The 17,512-nt window shown below is 42.7% G+C and overlaps 1 protein-coding gene across 2 annotated transcripts in view; it reads right to left on the reverse strand.

The window, feature by feature from the left end:
• LHFPL4 (LHFPL tetraspan subfamily member 4) overlaps positions 1-17,512 on the reverse strand; it is a 101,207-nt gene that overhangs the window by 5,994 nt on the left and 77,701 nt on the right. The window contains exon 3 of one of the 2 annotated variants that reach the window (XM_075834072.1): positions 14,760-15,985. The exons of the other annotated variant lie outside the window; for it this stretch is intronic. Coding sequence (XP_075690187.1) covers positions 15,972-15,985 — 14 coding nt within the window. The 3' untranslated portion in view covers positions 14,760-15,971. Of the gene's footprint in view, positions 1-14,759; positions 15,986-17,512 lie in introns of those variants that run through there. 2 annotated transcript variants of the gene reach the window in all.

Consider the following 17,512-nt stretch of genomic DNA (forward strand, 5'->3'; position numbering starts at 1 on the left):
CAGATGATGCAGGAGGTCACTTAGTGAATGGCCACCCTTATATAAGCCACTACAGATGATGCAGGAGGTCACTTAGTGAATGGCCACCCTTATATAAGCCACTAGAGATGATGCAGGAGGACACTTAGTGAATGACCACCCTTATATAAACCACTACAGATGATGCAGGAGGTCACTTAGTGAATGGCCACCCTTTTATAAGCCACTAGAGATGATGCAGGAGGACACTTAGTGAATGGCCACCCTTATATAAGCCACTAGAGATGATGCAGGAGGACACTTAGTGAATGGCCACCCTTATATAAGCCACTAGAGATGATGCAGGAGGACACTTAGTGAATGACCACCCTTATATAAACCACTACAGATGATGCAGGAGGTCACTTAGTGAATGGCCACCCTTTTATAAGCCACTAGAGATGATGCAGGAGGACACTTAGTGAATGGCCACCCTTATATAAGCCACTACAGATGATGCAGGAGGTCACTTAGTGAATGGCCACCCTTATATAAGCCACTAGAGATGATGCAGGAGGACACTTAGTGAATGACCACCCTTATATAAACCACTACAGATGATGCAGGAGGTCACTTAGTGAATGGCCACCCTTTTATAAGCCACTAGAGATGATGCAGGAGGACACTTAGTGAATGGCCACCCTTATATAAGCCACTAGAGATGATGCAGGAGGACACTTAGTGAATGGCCACCCTTATATAAGCCACTAGAGATGATGCAGGAGGACACTTAGTGAATGACCACCCTTATATAAACCACTACAGATGATGCAGGAGGTCACTTAGTGAATGGCCACCCTTTTATAAGCCACTAGAGATGATGCAGGAGGATACTTAGTGAATGGCCACCCTTATATAAACCACTACAGATGATGCAGGAGGACACTTAGTGAATGACCCCCCCTTGAACATCATTTTGTTTTGCATAAATAGATCCAACATTTTTTGCTGATTAATTTTAATATATACTTTCTTTCAGGAGTCGAAGCTGTTTTCTGTTATAGAGCTCTAAATCCCCTGCGTTGCCGTAGGGTTCCATTATAAAATTTTGCATGGCTGCAGGGACCACTAGGTGGAGCTTTAGGAGTTTATTGCATATGACTTATACATAGAATTCTATAATCTGTATGCAGTAAGCTCCCTCTAGTGGCGGCTGCAGACAGCCAAAAGTTATTGTTTAGCCTTCTTACACACGTGGAAAATTTGGCTGCGGAAAATCTACAACAAATCCGCTACGTGTGTGGGTACTCTAAGGCTGGATTCAGTCACTTCATATCTGTTGCAGATTTTTAAGCCAAAGCCAAAAGTGGATCCAGGAGATAGAAGTGTAAGTTCTATCTTTCCTGTTCCTTTTGAAACTACTTCTGGCATTGGCTCCAAAATCTGCAACAAATACATTGTGTGAATCCAGCCTTAGTGAAAGCTCAGCAGACAAATGAGATCATACCTACCACCCCCTTACCAAGCCCATATTATGGGTGTACTTCTATTACCTGCGTCTAACCTGCTTTTTCAGAAAAGATTCGTCCAGTTTTTGTCCGCTGCCTTGATCTCTTCAAACAATGAGTATGGAAACTGCACGTTCCATGTTGCCTTGCCCAGGAATAACAGAAAAATCTTACCAGATCACATCTATCAGAAGCTATAGTTAAAAGGGAGTCTGTCACCAGAATGTCTGTATTAAACTAGTAACCGTGTATTGTAAAGGAGACAAACCTGTTACATTGACAGGGGCCAGGCAGCGTAATCGGCGCGTTTATGCCTTGCCCCATACTGTCTGCAATGCACGTGCCTGCCTGCTCTTTACTCGGCGCATGCGTAGTATGATCTTTCTGCTCGATGTTCTAATCGGCACTGCTGCGCATGCGCAGCGTCCCTGCTCTTCGGCGCATGCGCAGTAGTGCCGATTAGAACATCGAGCAGAAAGATCATACTACCCATGCGCCGAGTAAAGTGCAGGGGCACGTGTGCGCGTTACAGACAGAACGGGGCCAGGCATAAATGCGCCGATTACGCTGCCTAGCCCCTGTCAATCAATGTAAGGAGGGAGGGGGGTTGAACGAGGTAGCGACGTAAGCGCATTTAAATGCAACGGTGACGCCCTCATTGCACATAAATGGTCATTGGCGTAAACTTCATAAAACGTATTTCTCTACAAAGGAGGCCGTAAGCAGAAATTGTGAATAAGCGTTAGTAACAGGTTAGTCTCCTCTACAATACACTGTTCCTAGTTTAATACGGATACTCTAGTGACTGATTCCCTTTAATTAGATCATTCCAAATTGTGAGCAGGAAGCACGGGAGGCTGCACAGTGTGTCCTGTACAGCAGCAGCACTTCGTTGGCAATGTGCAAACTTCATCCGCAAGGAGAGGCAGAGATGATTTGGTTTGCGATACCCTGACGTCATCTCCAGGAAGCAGCGTGGAGGAGATTCAGTGACAACAGGATAGAAAACAGGGCAAAGAGTCGTTGCAGTTGCCCCCCAGAGCGTTCTTGGATTGTTGCTATGCTGCACCTAAAAACTTAAATGGTGTTAAAAGGTGGACTTTGGCTTTAAGGATTTTTATTAATTGATTTTATTTTTCATGGGATCGATAAGGCAGCAATGTAATCGGTGAACAAAAATCAGTCTGTTGTAGCAGTGGCATCAGCACTACGAGTGACTGGTAACTGTCCTAAACGAAACCCTATATAAAGTCAATAAACCTGACTGACCAAACGTGGGTAGAAACCACCTGCCGTTAGGATAAATTGGGCAGATCAATGTCTCATCACTCCATGCGCTGGCTTCCTGATGATGTGGTGGTGGGCTTGTGCATAGATACAGCAGCCGATCTGAAGAAGCAGAGCTGCAGCATAATCGAGCGAAAGAGCAGAACCTAGAGCTTCTGAGGAGACACAAGCAAATTTCAGACTACCTCAGATTACAATAGACAATATAGCGAAGCTGCAGTCATTGTGAGCGTCGTTGCTTTTTTTAGCTCTGTTTCATTCGGACACCGCCATTTCTGAAGAAACAAATTATCCGGTAAGCACTACCTATAATAGTCAGTGATCATTTTTGAAGCTCACCGATTACGAAGTCACTAAATGAACACAGTTGTATTATGGCTTGGTAGAGCCTGTGAGTTGTACGGAGCTGTAGTAGCCACCTGTAGGTGTTTTCTGTTGGACTGTATGGCACTTAGCGGTTCATCGGTGAGTCCTGAATGCTGATAATAGAGCTCCGGTGCATGTGATGGGGGCTTTATCATCATCAGGCATGGTGCTGAAACGTAGACCTGTGCATGAGAGGCTCCACAGGCTCTGGACGCTTTTTCTGGTGCTGATGTTCCTTTCTGGGCGTTCGTTGTAGATCTCCATAGTGAGTGATACAACAGAGGATAAGCGATTTGTACTTTTGTGGCCCCGCTCTGTGAGTTTGCATGGTTACCACTTCATGGCTGAGCTGTTGTTACTTCTATCCGCTTTCACTTCACAATTATAGCACTTATAGGTGACCGGAGAGATCTAGCTGACAAATAATAGCACTTACAGGTGACGGGGGAGATCTAGCTTACAAATAATAGCACTTACAGGTGACCGGGGAGATCCAACTGACAAATAATAGCACTTACAGGTGATCAGGGAGATCTAGCTGACAAATAATAGCACTTACAGCTGACCAGGGCAGATAATAACACTTACAAGTGATTGGGCAGATCTAGCAGATCAGAAATATCACCACCTCACTTGTGGTAAAGGTGGCATCCTATGACAGTGCCACGTGTAAAGTCACTGAGCTCTTCAGTACGACCCATACTACTAGTAATGTTTGTCTATGGAGATTACGTGGCGGTGTTCTTGATTTTATGCTCCTGTTTGCAATGGGTGTGGCTGAAATGCCTGAACTCAATAATTAGACGTGTGTCCACATACTTTTAGCCATATAGTGTATCTCTCTGATAATCAGAATTCTATCTATCTATCTATCTATCTATCTATCTATCTATCTATCTATCTATCTATCTATCTATCTATCTATCTATCTCATATCTATCTATCTATCTCTCTCATATCTATCTCATATCTATCATTATATCTATCTCATATTATCGATCTATCATCTGAAGATACTCAGGTGAACAGAAAGCATGGGATGAGAAAATATAAAATTCTTCCGCCATATTCCTCTGCGATCTCCTCTGATGAGTAGTCCTCTCCTCTGATTGATTAACCTCCCACCGCTGCTTACCCTCCAGTTCACCCACCTCCACACCATGTGCTGACAGAGCATCTAAGATGCCAGCATCAGCATCACTATGGCAACCACTGCAAAATCACCATGACAACTGAGTATGCCTACAGCTAACTTTTTTTTTTTTTTTTTAATGTTTCTGTCCTGAATTTTAAAAAATCTTTCAACACCCCCACTGCACATATATACCCACAGCTGGATTACCACTATCCGTAATCACATAACACAGACTATAAATGATTACTGCATTTATTTAAAGGGGTTGTCCACCTTCTGACAACTGATGACCTATCCATCAGTATTTCATCGGTGCGGGTCCGACACCCGGACCCCGCACTGATAAGCCGCTCCGGTGGCCTGCGGGCACCGGATGTTGTGGCGCATAATCCTATGTACGGAGCCCGGAAGCAGTTGGCTCTGTACGTAGCATAGTGGCCGTGCTGCAGAACTGCAGGTCTGCTCCTATTCACTTGAATACAGTACTGCATCTCGGCCGCTATTCTGTGGCCGGCGCCAACTGCTGCCGGCATGTACGTCTGGTGCGCGGAGGCACCGGACCAGGAGATTCTTGCGGGTGTCGGTCCCCCACTGATCATGTACTGATGACCTATCCATTTTCAGAAGCTGGTAAACCCTTTTAAGGAACAAAATCCTTTGTGAAAAAGTTGCCCCGCTCTACAACTTAACTTAAAATCTGCATCTAATTTTTACAGAATTTATTTTAAAATTGCAGGTTACAGAATCCTGTATGTATTACAATCTGTTTCCTTGCCTTGAACTTCAAAACCGAGATACCAGACGGAGATCTCTTGAGATCGCAGCACCCTCCTCCAGCACAACCTTAGGCCCTGTTCACACGGCAGAATTTTTGCAGCAGATTCCGCCGCAAAATTCTGCTTCCCATTCATTTCAATGTGAGTCGGAGGCTTCTTTTTCCCGCTACCTGATCTTTTCAGTTAGCAGGAAAAATAAGCGTCCTGCCCGATCTTCGGGTGGATTCCCGTGGAAGTCAATGGGAGGAGGAATCTTTCTGCTGACGACAGGATTTATTCCGCCATGTAAAGTCCGCCGTGTGAACTGACCCTAACAGGTAAGAATGAAAGCTACTGCTTTCTGGTTTCAGCCATAGTGTCCTGATATACTGCCCTATGAAGCGCTCTGTTATTTTTTTTTTTTATAGCTGCTGTCTATATACTCTAGCTAATAGATGAGGGTCCTAAATGGGGGGGCCACCCTCTACTACCGAAGGATTCCCCTATAGGGTATTTGAAAATGGGCTTTCTAAGCTGCCCCAATTTTAGAAGCAAAGGGACAATCAAACATCATCGGGGATTAGAAAGTCTGACTTCAAATTATTGGAAGCATATGGGTTAAAATTACTGGTGTTAAAGGTGAATCCTCAGGTGAGTCGTTTATTGGTTGTTTAACTTTCTTCCTTAAATAGATGTGAGAAATATTAATAAACTGTTATGGGATTACTCTGGTTCATGTTGTCTAATAGAACATTTTGTTTATAGGGTATATCCACATTTGGACTCAATTTTACATTGTGAGCGTATGAAGTAATCTACTTGAAAAGTTCAGTCACTTTATAAAACATTACTTATCCTGTACTGATCCTGAGTTACATCCTGTATTAGGGTATGTTCACACGCAGTGACCAAAAACGTCTGAAAATACGGAGCTGTTTTCAGGCGAAAACAGCTCCTGATGTTCAGACGTTTTTGTAGCAACTCGCGTTTTTCGCTGCATATTTTACGGACATTATTGGAACTGTTTTTCAATGGAGTCAAGGAAAAACGGCTGCACTTCTTTTTCGCGGCCGTCTTTTTACGCGCCGTCTTTTGACAGCGACGCATAAAATAACACCTTGTGGTAACAGAACATCGTAAAACCCATTGAAAGCAATGGGCAGGTGTTTGTAGCCGTTTTTTCAGGCGTAATTCAAGGCGTGAAATGCCCGAATTACGTCTGAAAACAGTGCGTGTGAACATATCCTTATACTCCAGAGTTGCACTCACTATTTTGCAGGTAGAGGTACTGTGTACAGAACTTACATTCTGTATTATACTTCAGAGCTGCACTCATTATTCTGCTGGTGGAGTCACTGTGTACATACATTACATTACTTATCCTGTAGTGATCCGGAGTTACATCCTGTATTATCCTCCAGAGCTGCACTCACTATTCAGCTGGTGGAGTCACTGTGTACATACATTACATTACTTATCCTGTACTGACCCTGAGTTACATCCTATATTATACTCCAGAGCTGCACTCACTATTCTGCTAGTGCAGTCACTGTGTACATACATTACATTACTTATCCTGTACTGATCCTGAGTTACATCCTGTATTATCCTCCAGAGCTGCACTCACTATTCTGCTGGTGGAGTCACTGTGTACATACATTATATTACTTATCCTGTACTGATCCTGAGTTACATCCTGTATTATACTCCAGAGCTGCACTCACTATTCTGCTGGTGGAGTCACTGTGTTATACATTACATTACTTATCCTGTACTGATCCTGAGTTACATCCTGTATTATACCCCAGAGCTGCACTCACTATTCTGCTGGTGGAGTCACTGTGTTATACATTACATTACTTATCCTGTACTGATGCTGAGTTATGATTCAAACATCCTGTATTATACTCCAGAGCTGCTGCATTCATAATTTTTCAGGTTTCAAAGCTGAAATCTAAAAGCATTTTGAAGATTTTCTTTCTGGGAGGTGTCATTTTTATACCAGGCTTTGTTCAGTAATTTCCCCCCTGCATTATAGGAGTAAAGCCAAGGTGTTAGGCTGGGTTCATACGCCCTATTTTCAGGCGTAATGGAGGCGCTGTACGCCTCGAATTACGCCTGAAAAGACGGCTCCAATACGTCGGCAAACATCTGCCCATTGCTTTCAATGGGTTTGCCGATGTTCTGTGCCGAAGACCTGTCATTTTACGCGTCGCTGTCAAAAGACGACGCGTAAAATTACAGCCTCGTCAAAAGAAGTGCAGGACACTTCTTGGGACGTTTTTGGAGCCGTTTTCTCATAGACTCTATTGAAAACAGCTCCGAAAACGCCGCGAAACATGCGAGTTGCTCAAAAAACGTCTTCAAATCAGGTGCTGTTTTCCCTTGAAAACAGCTCTGTATTTTCAGACGTTTTTGGCTCAGTGTGTGAACATACCCTCAGGGTTGTGTCTGTAGTGTAGTCTGATCCTGCAGTCATTACTACCTTCCATCTGCCCCCTCTCCTACTGTCCAGAGACTTGGCAATACAGGGTGGAGAGGTAGCAGACGCACCCTGGAACCTTAGGGGGCCCCAAGGGCTCCTCTACCACATAAGACACCATTATTATAAATGACGTGTGCCAGGTGGGGTCCTGTTACAGATTTTTCATTGGGGCTCAGGCACTTTAAGTTACACCGTGGCCACCGTTTGTAGGTTACCAAAAAGAGGGGGCCGTGGGAGTGGAGTAACCAATGCAAGATCAGACTACACAGTGTTTATTTGTAGTCTGCAACTATGGAAACACATAGGCCCACATAGGAGCTGAATACAGAGAGATATTTAATAAGGACTATTTGGGATTTTAGATACATTAGAGCAATAATGTGTGTGTGTGTGTGTGTGTGTGTGTATATATATTAGTGTTAGTGATTGGGTTTTAAGACGAGTCATTACAAATACTCTCATCTTACGACACTATGGTAACGGTAAAGAAGCATAAAATACAACGTGTCGTGATTTCTAACACATTTGTTGCCTCCTTGCTCATTTTATACCGCCGAGCTCTATTGTGACCTCAATCAAAGTATAGAAATATTTAGGGGTGTCCAGCACTGCCATAATACCTCGTTCCCGACACGCTGCATATGTATATTGTGTTACTGTGTCTTAAGGTCCAATCTCCACATACATAATGTAAATGCACTGATATATTAGTGATATCAGGAATAGTCTATGCATATTAATGACTGAGCACAGATTGTGTGTTGGAGGAATGAGCAAGTACTGAATTATGCAAGTAGATATTGCAAGAAAAACAATTCTGATGCAATAAACATCCTCCGCTAATTTTTACTATTCGTTATATATTTTATATAGTGGAGTAGTTATAGGGGTGCAGAAGTTCCAGTAAGACTTGAGTCTGTGGGAGCCCAATGGTCCCTCTGCCAAAGGCGTCCGATCTCTCCATAGAGCCCTCTCATTCTGGAAATCATTGGTGGTCCCAGATCAGACTTCCCCCAATGTCATCCACTCATATGTAACAGATCAGGAGATTATTCTGATTTCATATATTCAACACTAATTCATTTTTTTGCAAGTGAATAGCCGCTCCATAGAAACCCCGTTTTTGTTTTGGTTTTTTTCCGCTTTGCCTTATATACAAAGTTAATATATAGGAAGGGATCTGCTGGCATGTCCCCTTTAAGAGCAAGTATTTCTCTGATAGAAATATAAAGTAGCGGGGATTATTATAATGCTGCATATCATGAATTATTTATGCTTGTGCTACCGGAGGTCACTACAGATGTATCTCCAGCAAAGCCCATTTTTATGTACTGTATAATTTGCACACATTAGGAAACCCTGCACTGCATCCTGTGACTTATTGTAATATTGTCTTACTGCATCCTTGTGCCTGGACCTAATCTTCTCATGTATAATATACGTAGAGCTGTACTATTATTCAATGCTGAGGGCTAGATTCTAATCAATGTGTTCTATTACGTTGCATTTGTATCTTTATTACATTATTTTGTGCTGTGTTCACTAATGTGTTATAGAAAAAAAAGATTTTGTTACCTGGAAACCATCAACAAGTAGGCTGGTTGCTGCTGATAGCTCTTAGGCTGGGTTCCCACGCATCGTAAATGCTGCGGAATTTCCTCAACGAAATTGTGTGTGGAAATTCCGCAGGGTTTTCAGTAGCCGCAAAGTGGATGAGATTTATTAAGGCCGGGTTCCCACGAGGCGGACACGCTGCATAAAAATCATGCAGCATGTCCAACCGCGTACATTCCGTCCAAAAAAATTTGCACGGTATATCTTCTGCGGATACCCCCTCCCTGCACTGCCGTCCGCTCCGGCCTCCCTGGATGACCTTGCAGGCCGTGTGATGTCGCAGCCTATGATTGGCTGCAGTAGTCACATGGGATGCAACATCATCCCAGGAGGCCGGACTGCAGGAAGGAGGACGTTTTGGGTAAGTATGATTTTTTTAAATTTATTTTTCCCGTAGTTACGATTTTTGTGGCGCAATTGCTGCGAATACGCCCGAAAAGTCTCAACACTTGGCTTTCTGCTGCAGGTTTTGCATCCCCATTGAATTCAATAGAGAAAGCCTGCAACGGAAAATCAAGAAAAACGTAAATTGACATGTGGCGGAATTAAATTCTGCACCGAAGGTCACTTTATTAACATTTACGCTGCGTTTTTTTCCGCAGCATGGGCAGGAGATTTTCTGAATCTCATCCACTTTGCTGCTACTGTAAATGCTGCGGAATTTCCGCACGGAATTCCGTTGCAGAAAATTCTGCAGCGTTTACTCAACGTGGGAACCCGGCCTTAAGGTATTATAGTAATTCAAGTTAGGGCTTGTGTGAGTACCCAGGGAATATTTAAAGAGGGCTGCCAGCTCTTCTCACATATATGTAAGGGAATACTTGTATTGCCCATAAAATAATAATTTTCGAGCATCTTTTCTTAGAATTTTGCAGTGTGCCGTTCCTCTGTTATTCCTCCTGGATATGTATTAATAATAATAATCTTTATTTATATAGCGCCAACATATTACGCAGCACTTTACAATTTAGGGGGTTTGTATTCCCTCCCTCTCACAGCATGCAGTCACAGAGATATAGTAACAGCAGCATCCCCCTCCTCTCCCTCCTCCTTCTCTACTATTTTTTGTATTACTCTGGATGGAATTGCGTGAGTAATGAGAACCATTTCCCAGTGACCTCCCTATCACCGACACTGGATATTGTTTGAACAATAAGGGCCACATACATACATACATACATACATTCGTCCTCAATACCATATTTAAAGCCGTAGCCTCTCATTTTATTTCAATTCTTTATTTTATTTCAATCATATCAGTTACTGGCTTTTAGCAACCCAACAAATGATGAACAAGTGTTTTTGTTATATCATCTCGATAAGAAAGTAGTCAGACCGTGTCTCTACTGACAGACAACCAGAAATACACAGGCCCTACAGAGGACAAGACCATTAAAATACAACACAAAGAAAATTACAGTACTTGGTTTTGCAGTGAATTATTTGGCACCAGCCGTAGCACAGTATAAGATAGGAGGAGACATGAGACGGGGACAAGCGGAAGCATACACCAGGATTCGGGAGAGAGATGCTGGAGGGACAGGGTCCTGCCGAAAATAATCATCAATGACAGTGAGAACGTCTGTGTACAGTGCACCAATAGTGAAATTAACCACGAAATTTCAGAAATTGCCATGAATATTGCAGGTTATGATACAGTATGTACAACACGTGGCTGCTCCAGCTGTGGTTTTTCCAGATCTCTCATTGACTTGACCTGCAAGTGTTACGTAAAGGGCTTTTAGTCCACAGAGCCACATATCGGATAGCAATATCCTAGATCTTAAAGGGCCATTAAAGCTAAAGTCGGCAGCTTATAAAAGTGCAGCTTATAAAAAGAGACGCAGATATCAATCACACACACACACATGTAAAATGTTCCTGGAGGTTCCCATAACTGGAGATATGTGAGATATCGTAGTGATCGTGATGGGAGGGGCAGGGATCTTTCCGGACTTCCTATCGGTCATCCTATTAAGGAACACTACAGTCAGCCTTTGCCTGAGCTTGAAATGGCTGATAACCGGGAACAATAGAGTATTATCAACTGCGCAGCATATGGAGATCAAATAGACTTTAGGTTTAGTGTCCCTTTAAATGGGCTTCGTTTGTTAGAAAAAGGCCAGCAAATTCATGCCAAGCAATAACCATGCACGATCGAGGGGTTCAGAGTAGATAGAAGAGGCAGCTGGTAGGGGCTGCTGGATAATGGGGGCTCCATTGCTTCTGCATGCTATAAGGCAGTGGCCTCCATTGTGTTGCTTTCCAGTTGTTGCCAAACGACAACCTGCGGCTGTCAGGGCATGCTGGGAGTTGTAGTTTTGCAGTAGCTAGAGAGCTATAAGCTTAGATGTTGCTAAATCAGAGTGATATTGTAATCCTACGAGCTTTCTCTTACGCAGTACATCCATTAATGTGTTATTTTTTTAAAATAATGTCTTCGATTAAATCTGTGGGTCTAAAAATAGGGCAGAAGGAGAACAATTCCAGTTGTTGCTGCAGCAGATTTGGCTCAGGTGTTCTGCTATGTGATGGAATCTGGTGAACCTTTTGTGAGGACCAATGACAGATGACTGAGCCATCTGCTGTGCGAGGCTCTGGAGACGCTCTACAAGGCCATCTGTCTGGCATGAGACGTTAGTATGCTGACAGCACGGAACGACTATGACGGAAGGTTCCCATATATTATAACCCAGTGTTGCAGATATAGAAAGCTGAGCTACACTTAAAGAGGACCTTTCACCTCTCCTGACATGTCTTTTTTTAGTAAATACTTATATCCCCCATGAAATAACAATTCTGGAAAAAAAATTCTTAGAGCTCTGCATTGTGCCGTTCCTCTGTTATTCCTCCTAGACATTTACGAATAAATTGACATCTGGGCGTTACAATTCCCCTTGTTGAAGGGGTGTGTCCCACAGTTTCACTCGGTCAGCACTGATTGGACAGTGCCAGTCTATGTAGAGACACACCCCCAACTGGTAACACGCAGTTGTAAGTGTATTCATAATTTTCAAGGAGGAATAACAGAGGAACAAGCACAACGTAAAGTTCTAGGAAAAAGATTTCCCGGAATTGTTATTTCATGGGGATTACTATTATTTACACGTCAGGAGAAGGTGACCGGTTCTCTTTAAAGAGGTTGTATGAGATTAGAAAAAAGGTATACTTTTTTTTGCAGAACAGTGCCACCCTTGTCCATGGCTGTGTCTGGTATTACAGCTCATTAAAGTAAAAAGGGCTGAGTTGGAATAGCAGACTCTTAAGTGGCGCTGTTTGTGGAACAAACGTTTTCTTTCATCTCAGACAACCCCTGTAGGTCCTAAGTCTGCGGCTCTTATCTTTACTCAATGATCGGGCCAATGACTGGGCAAACGAGCGTTCATGTGAACACTCGTACCTCATTGCCCTGTGTACACAGGGCATCGACAAACAGGGATATGTGCTGCCGACATGATAGCTGGGGTAATAACGATCATTCGTCCCCATACATTAATAGATTCTTGTTAATAGACCTGACGAGCGCCCTGTTGTATCGTCGATCGGCGGTCATTTTTCTGGCCAGTATTGGGCCATGTGACAGCACCCTTACCTTGACTGTGTTGTCTAAATTAGGGGATTGGCGTACAACATGGCTTCCTCCGCTGTGTGTACGTGATGGGTGCACTTTATAAATTTGTTCATATAGGGCAAATGAGGGAACTAGGGCTGCGTGGACTCCAGATCTATGCGACAGGGTGAGTCAAGAGTCACCCAAATATCTTTAAGATTTGAAGGGGTTATCCACAATTTCTTTTTTTTTTCAAGTGTTCAGTTTTCCTGCAGCACCACCACAGGGGAAATTGAGAATTACACAGCACTCATTGAAATCATTGGACTGTGTGTAATGTATGGATGGGCCGGGTCCTCCAGAGCTAGAGACGCTCTTTGCAGCAACTCTCTGCTCTGGCTAATAGTTAAAGGTCCTAAATTTGGGATCCCTCTTTATTAATTCAGAATTCGCTAACAAGGTATTAGAAAGTGGGTATTCTAAACCGGACAACCCCGGGGTTGATTTAATCAATACCATTCAGGGTCAGACCATTATGAAGGGTTCACGGTCACCGAAAGTAATTTGGCCTCTATAAGAAAACTTCTGTGAGTGAACTGATTATCTGAGAGTTAGGCTCCATGCACACGACAGTGCCCGTAATCACAGTCCGTGATTACGGGCACGGCCAACCGCGTACAGCCACCCGCATTTGCGGTCTGTGCTCCCATATAAAGTAGACCTGTCCTATCTTTTGCGGAGCCTTTCTACAGCACAGACACCTTCCTGCAAATATACGAGAAGGTGTCCGTCGGCCATAGAAAGGAATGGGTCCGTAATTACGGACAAAATCTACGGTCGTGTGCATGGGGCCTTATGGTGACAACTATGGTCATAAATTCCCCCTATTATTTATATACAATGCAATGACCCATGGCACCCAAGTCGTAGACTATAGAGACCGGGACTGTGCAGCGTGGCTCCAGTGGTTGTGCAATGTGAACCTATAGACATGCAATGGTTCCCTCTATAGAGATTATCATTGGTGCTGGGTTTGGGCTATATCAACCAATCAGATTCCAGCCTTTATTCTCCTAGTTTAGGTTATACAATGATAGCTGTGATCTGATTGGTTAATATGGGAAATGTCTTGACTTCATATCTGCACTGGTTCTTATACATGAGGCCCAATATATTTGCTATAGATCGTATCATGTTTTGTCATTTTGCCTTGTTTGGCACCTTTTATCGAGCAATATTTTCTCCTTGAAATGAAGGTTCCAGTTTAATACAGGCATAATTATGTGATGAACCCAAATTTACCTTGAAGTCAGTCTTCAAATTTTAGTAGGAGGCTTCCTAAATTTGAAATTCCTTTAATCTGGCATCCAATAATCCAGAAATTCTGATAATTTGGCACTTTTTTCCAGCATCTGATTTTGTGTTGCATTTCTATCTTAAACTTTTTTCTTATTCTACCCTTACAGTTCTTTTCTATGACCAATACTCCAGAAAATGTGATAATCCGCAAGCTATCAGATCCCATTCATGCCGGATTAAAAGAATTTCTATGTAATTTGTCACTTTATAGGCCCAACATCCTTCTATTCCGCCACTTGTGTTCAGCGCAGAACTGCAAAGATTCCCAACCCTGACAAATACATTTTATACTTGTTTCTACAAAAGTGTTGATAGTCTGGATTATTTAATAATCCAGTACCTAAAGGAATTTGACTATATAGAGTAAAATTCCAATAATCTAGCATCCTCAGAAGGAACAAGGTGCCAGATTATTGCAGGTTCCTATCCATTGGACATTGAAAAATGTAATACCCTTAGTCAATGAATTCTGCCTCTCCAGCGCCAGACTATCAGATCATTTCCGCTAATCTGGCATTGGTATCAATATTTTTGAATAAATAAGAATAGCAGGATTTCTGGACCATAGAGTGACAGACTATAGAAATGTAAGTAAATGCATGTCTGTAATATATAAACAGTACAATTCCTTTAATACGGCATGAACTGGGCTTGATAGACCCTGGATTATCAAATATTCTGGATTATTGGAAGTTTCTTGAAATTTATATAAAACCAATTTACAAAAAAAGAACAAATCTGCTACTTTTTTAAATCAGAGAAATTTCTTACCCAGTCTTCTGCTTCTGGTCTTGTAAAACTCCAAACTGTATTGAATTTCTGTGCTCGAAACAATGGGGCGCAGATAAAGGGGGAGGGGGTCATGTGCCCGGGGTGCCAACAGGCCGCTATGCCTTGACAATGGGGATCCAGATACAAGGCTAGGGCAGTCTCAGGTGATGGGGACTCCTGCAAGTGCCGGATTATCAGATGCCGGATTAAAGGAATTTCACTTTATATATAGGTCAACCTCCTGCCCTCTGTTCTCTTATTTACATTGATGATTCTCGGTCTATATACAAGTTATATTATTTGAGATGATTAGTATCTGGCCGATCTTTGACGATGATGAGGATTCATGTACACCCCCCTGCCGCTGTTAACCCTTGCATCGTCCCTCCCTCGCTCAGCTCTCTTCCCCATGGATATAAAGACACAGTATTCAGCACTTCTGACTCTGTTATTATATAACAAGTCAAAAATGTGGTTTTTTTTTTTTTTTTTTTTACCCTGTTGCGAGAAGTTCATAGTGATCAATGTACATGTAAAAATAACCAATAAATAGTTTTCGTGGCCCTGCTGTACAAAAGGCAGTTGCTGAAATCATCAGGCCCAAGCACAGTGTAGCCAAACATCAGCCGCTCAGGCAGTCTACAAGGTATGTACAAAGTTTCTATTCCCATAATTAGGAAAAATCCTCAATTTTTCCGACGAGGAGCGGGGGAGGGGTAAATTCCCGGGACGGTGATTCATAGAGGTATAAATGCATTGATATTTTTTGTCTATACAAAATTGCGACACATTTCGTGACTGGTCCTTGCAGCAGCCTCTTGCGGATTAAGCAAAGGGTATAAACCAAAAAAAAACCCAATGGAGTAGAGCAAACGTCCTGGTTTCCAGTGAACTTTGTACATCCATGGTTGCAGATGTTAATGCCATCGCTCTTTATCCCATAGCAAAGGAGGGGAAGGGGTCTGGGGGGGGTCTTAGTTGCGGCAGTGCAGGCACCGTCATGGTGGAGGAAGAATTCTCTTCAAGGCTAAGATGAAGATTTCACTGGATGGGGGATTCAAGGCAGTGTGGCAGAGGACGGCAATACAAGAAGAGGGTTAACAATACCAATGGGGTGGGATGGTGGGCGGCCTGGAGACATTCCTGCGTTGGTGAGGGTATCATGTGCCCCCTCGGGGTTCATTTACTTTATGTCCTCTGTTAAAACAAGAAAAGAAAAGAGTATTTGTATTGATTTTAGAATAGAGGAATTGCCATTTGTAAAATCACCTTAAAGTGAGTCTCCACCTTTTAACACCATTTCATTTTTAGGTCCAAATTCTGTGTTGATTAATTTCTTAATACACCTTTATAGCGGCCGCAGCTCTGTTTTTCTGATACAGAGCTCCAAATCCCCTGCATACACATAGAGTTCAATAATAAAATTCTGGCGACCTGCAGCCACCACTAGAGGGAGCTCAAGAGCTTACGGCATACAGTGTCATGGACTTTATGTATGAACAGCATGCAATAATCTCCTAAACTCCAGTCCTATACCGCCTCCTATTCTAAATTGCGGCAGATGTGATAGTCCGGATTCAAAAAAAGCTGGGTGGAAACCCATATGGTAGATGCAGTGGCCACCAAATTAGTTGTCATCCAGCTTTCTCAGATACGGAGCGGAATAGAATGTATGACAACTTGGCTGTGGAAGACAAGTGGAAAATGTCCTTTTGACTAGGGAACCATAGTGACTCGTGGTCATAGTAAAATAGTGTTACCGCGACTGACACCCCATCTCAATATTATCCTACGGGAGGAAAAGTTACGACACTAGAAAGACTTTTGAGATAGTCTGTGAATTTCTCCCCCATAGGGAAACGTTTTCGGGAAACCGCGCGTATATGATAGAGCCAGCTGCATATAATACATATACAGTACATAGGAAACACTATGCCAGCCATAGAGCGTATATGATAGAGCCAGCTGCATATAATACATATACAGTACATAGGAAACACTATGCCAGCCATAGAGCGTATATTATAGAGCCAACTTCATATAATACATATACAGTACATAGGAAACACTATGCCAGCCATAGAGCGTATATGATAGAGCCAGCTGCATATAATACATATACAGTACATAGGAAACACTATGCCAGCCATAGAGCGTATATGATAGAGCCAGCTGCATATAATACATATACAGTACATAGGAAACACTATGCCAGCCATAGAGCGTATATGATAGAGCCAGCTGCATATAATACATATACAGTACATAGGAAACACTATGCCAGCCATAGAGCATATATTATAGAGCCAGCTGCATATAATACATATACAGTACATAGGAAACACTATGCCAGCCATAGAGCGTATATGATAGAGCCAGCTGCATATAATACATATACAGTACATAGGAAACACTATGCCAGCCATAGAGCGTATATGATAGAGCCAGCTGCATATAATACATATACAGTACATAGGAAACACTATGCCAGCCATAGAGCATATATGATAGAGCCAGCTGCATATAATACATATACAGTACATAGGAAACACTATGCCAGCCATAGAGCGTATATAATAGAGCCAGCTGCATATAATACATATACAGTACATAGGAAACACTATGCCAGCCATAGAGCATATATGATAGAGCCAGCTGCATATAATACATATACAGTACATAGGAAACACTATGCCAGCCATAGAGCGTATATAATAGAGCCAG

The sequence above is a fragment of the Rhinoderma darwinii genome, chromosome 7 (assembly GCF_050947455.1).
Source record: "Rhinoderma darwinii isolate aRhiDar2 chromosome 7, aRhiDar2.hap1, whole genome shotgun sequence".
Lineage (NCBI taxonomy): Eukaryota > Metazoa > Chordata > Amphibia > Anura > Rhinodermatidae > Rhinoderma > Rhinoderma darwinii.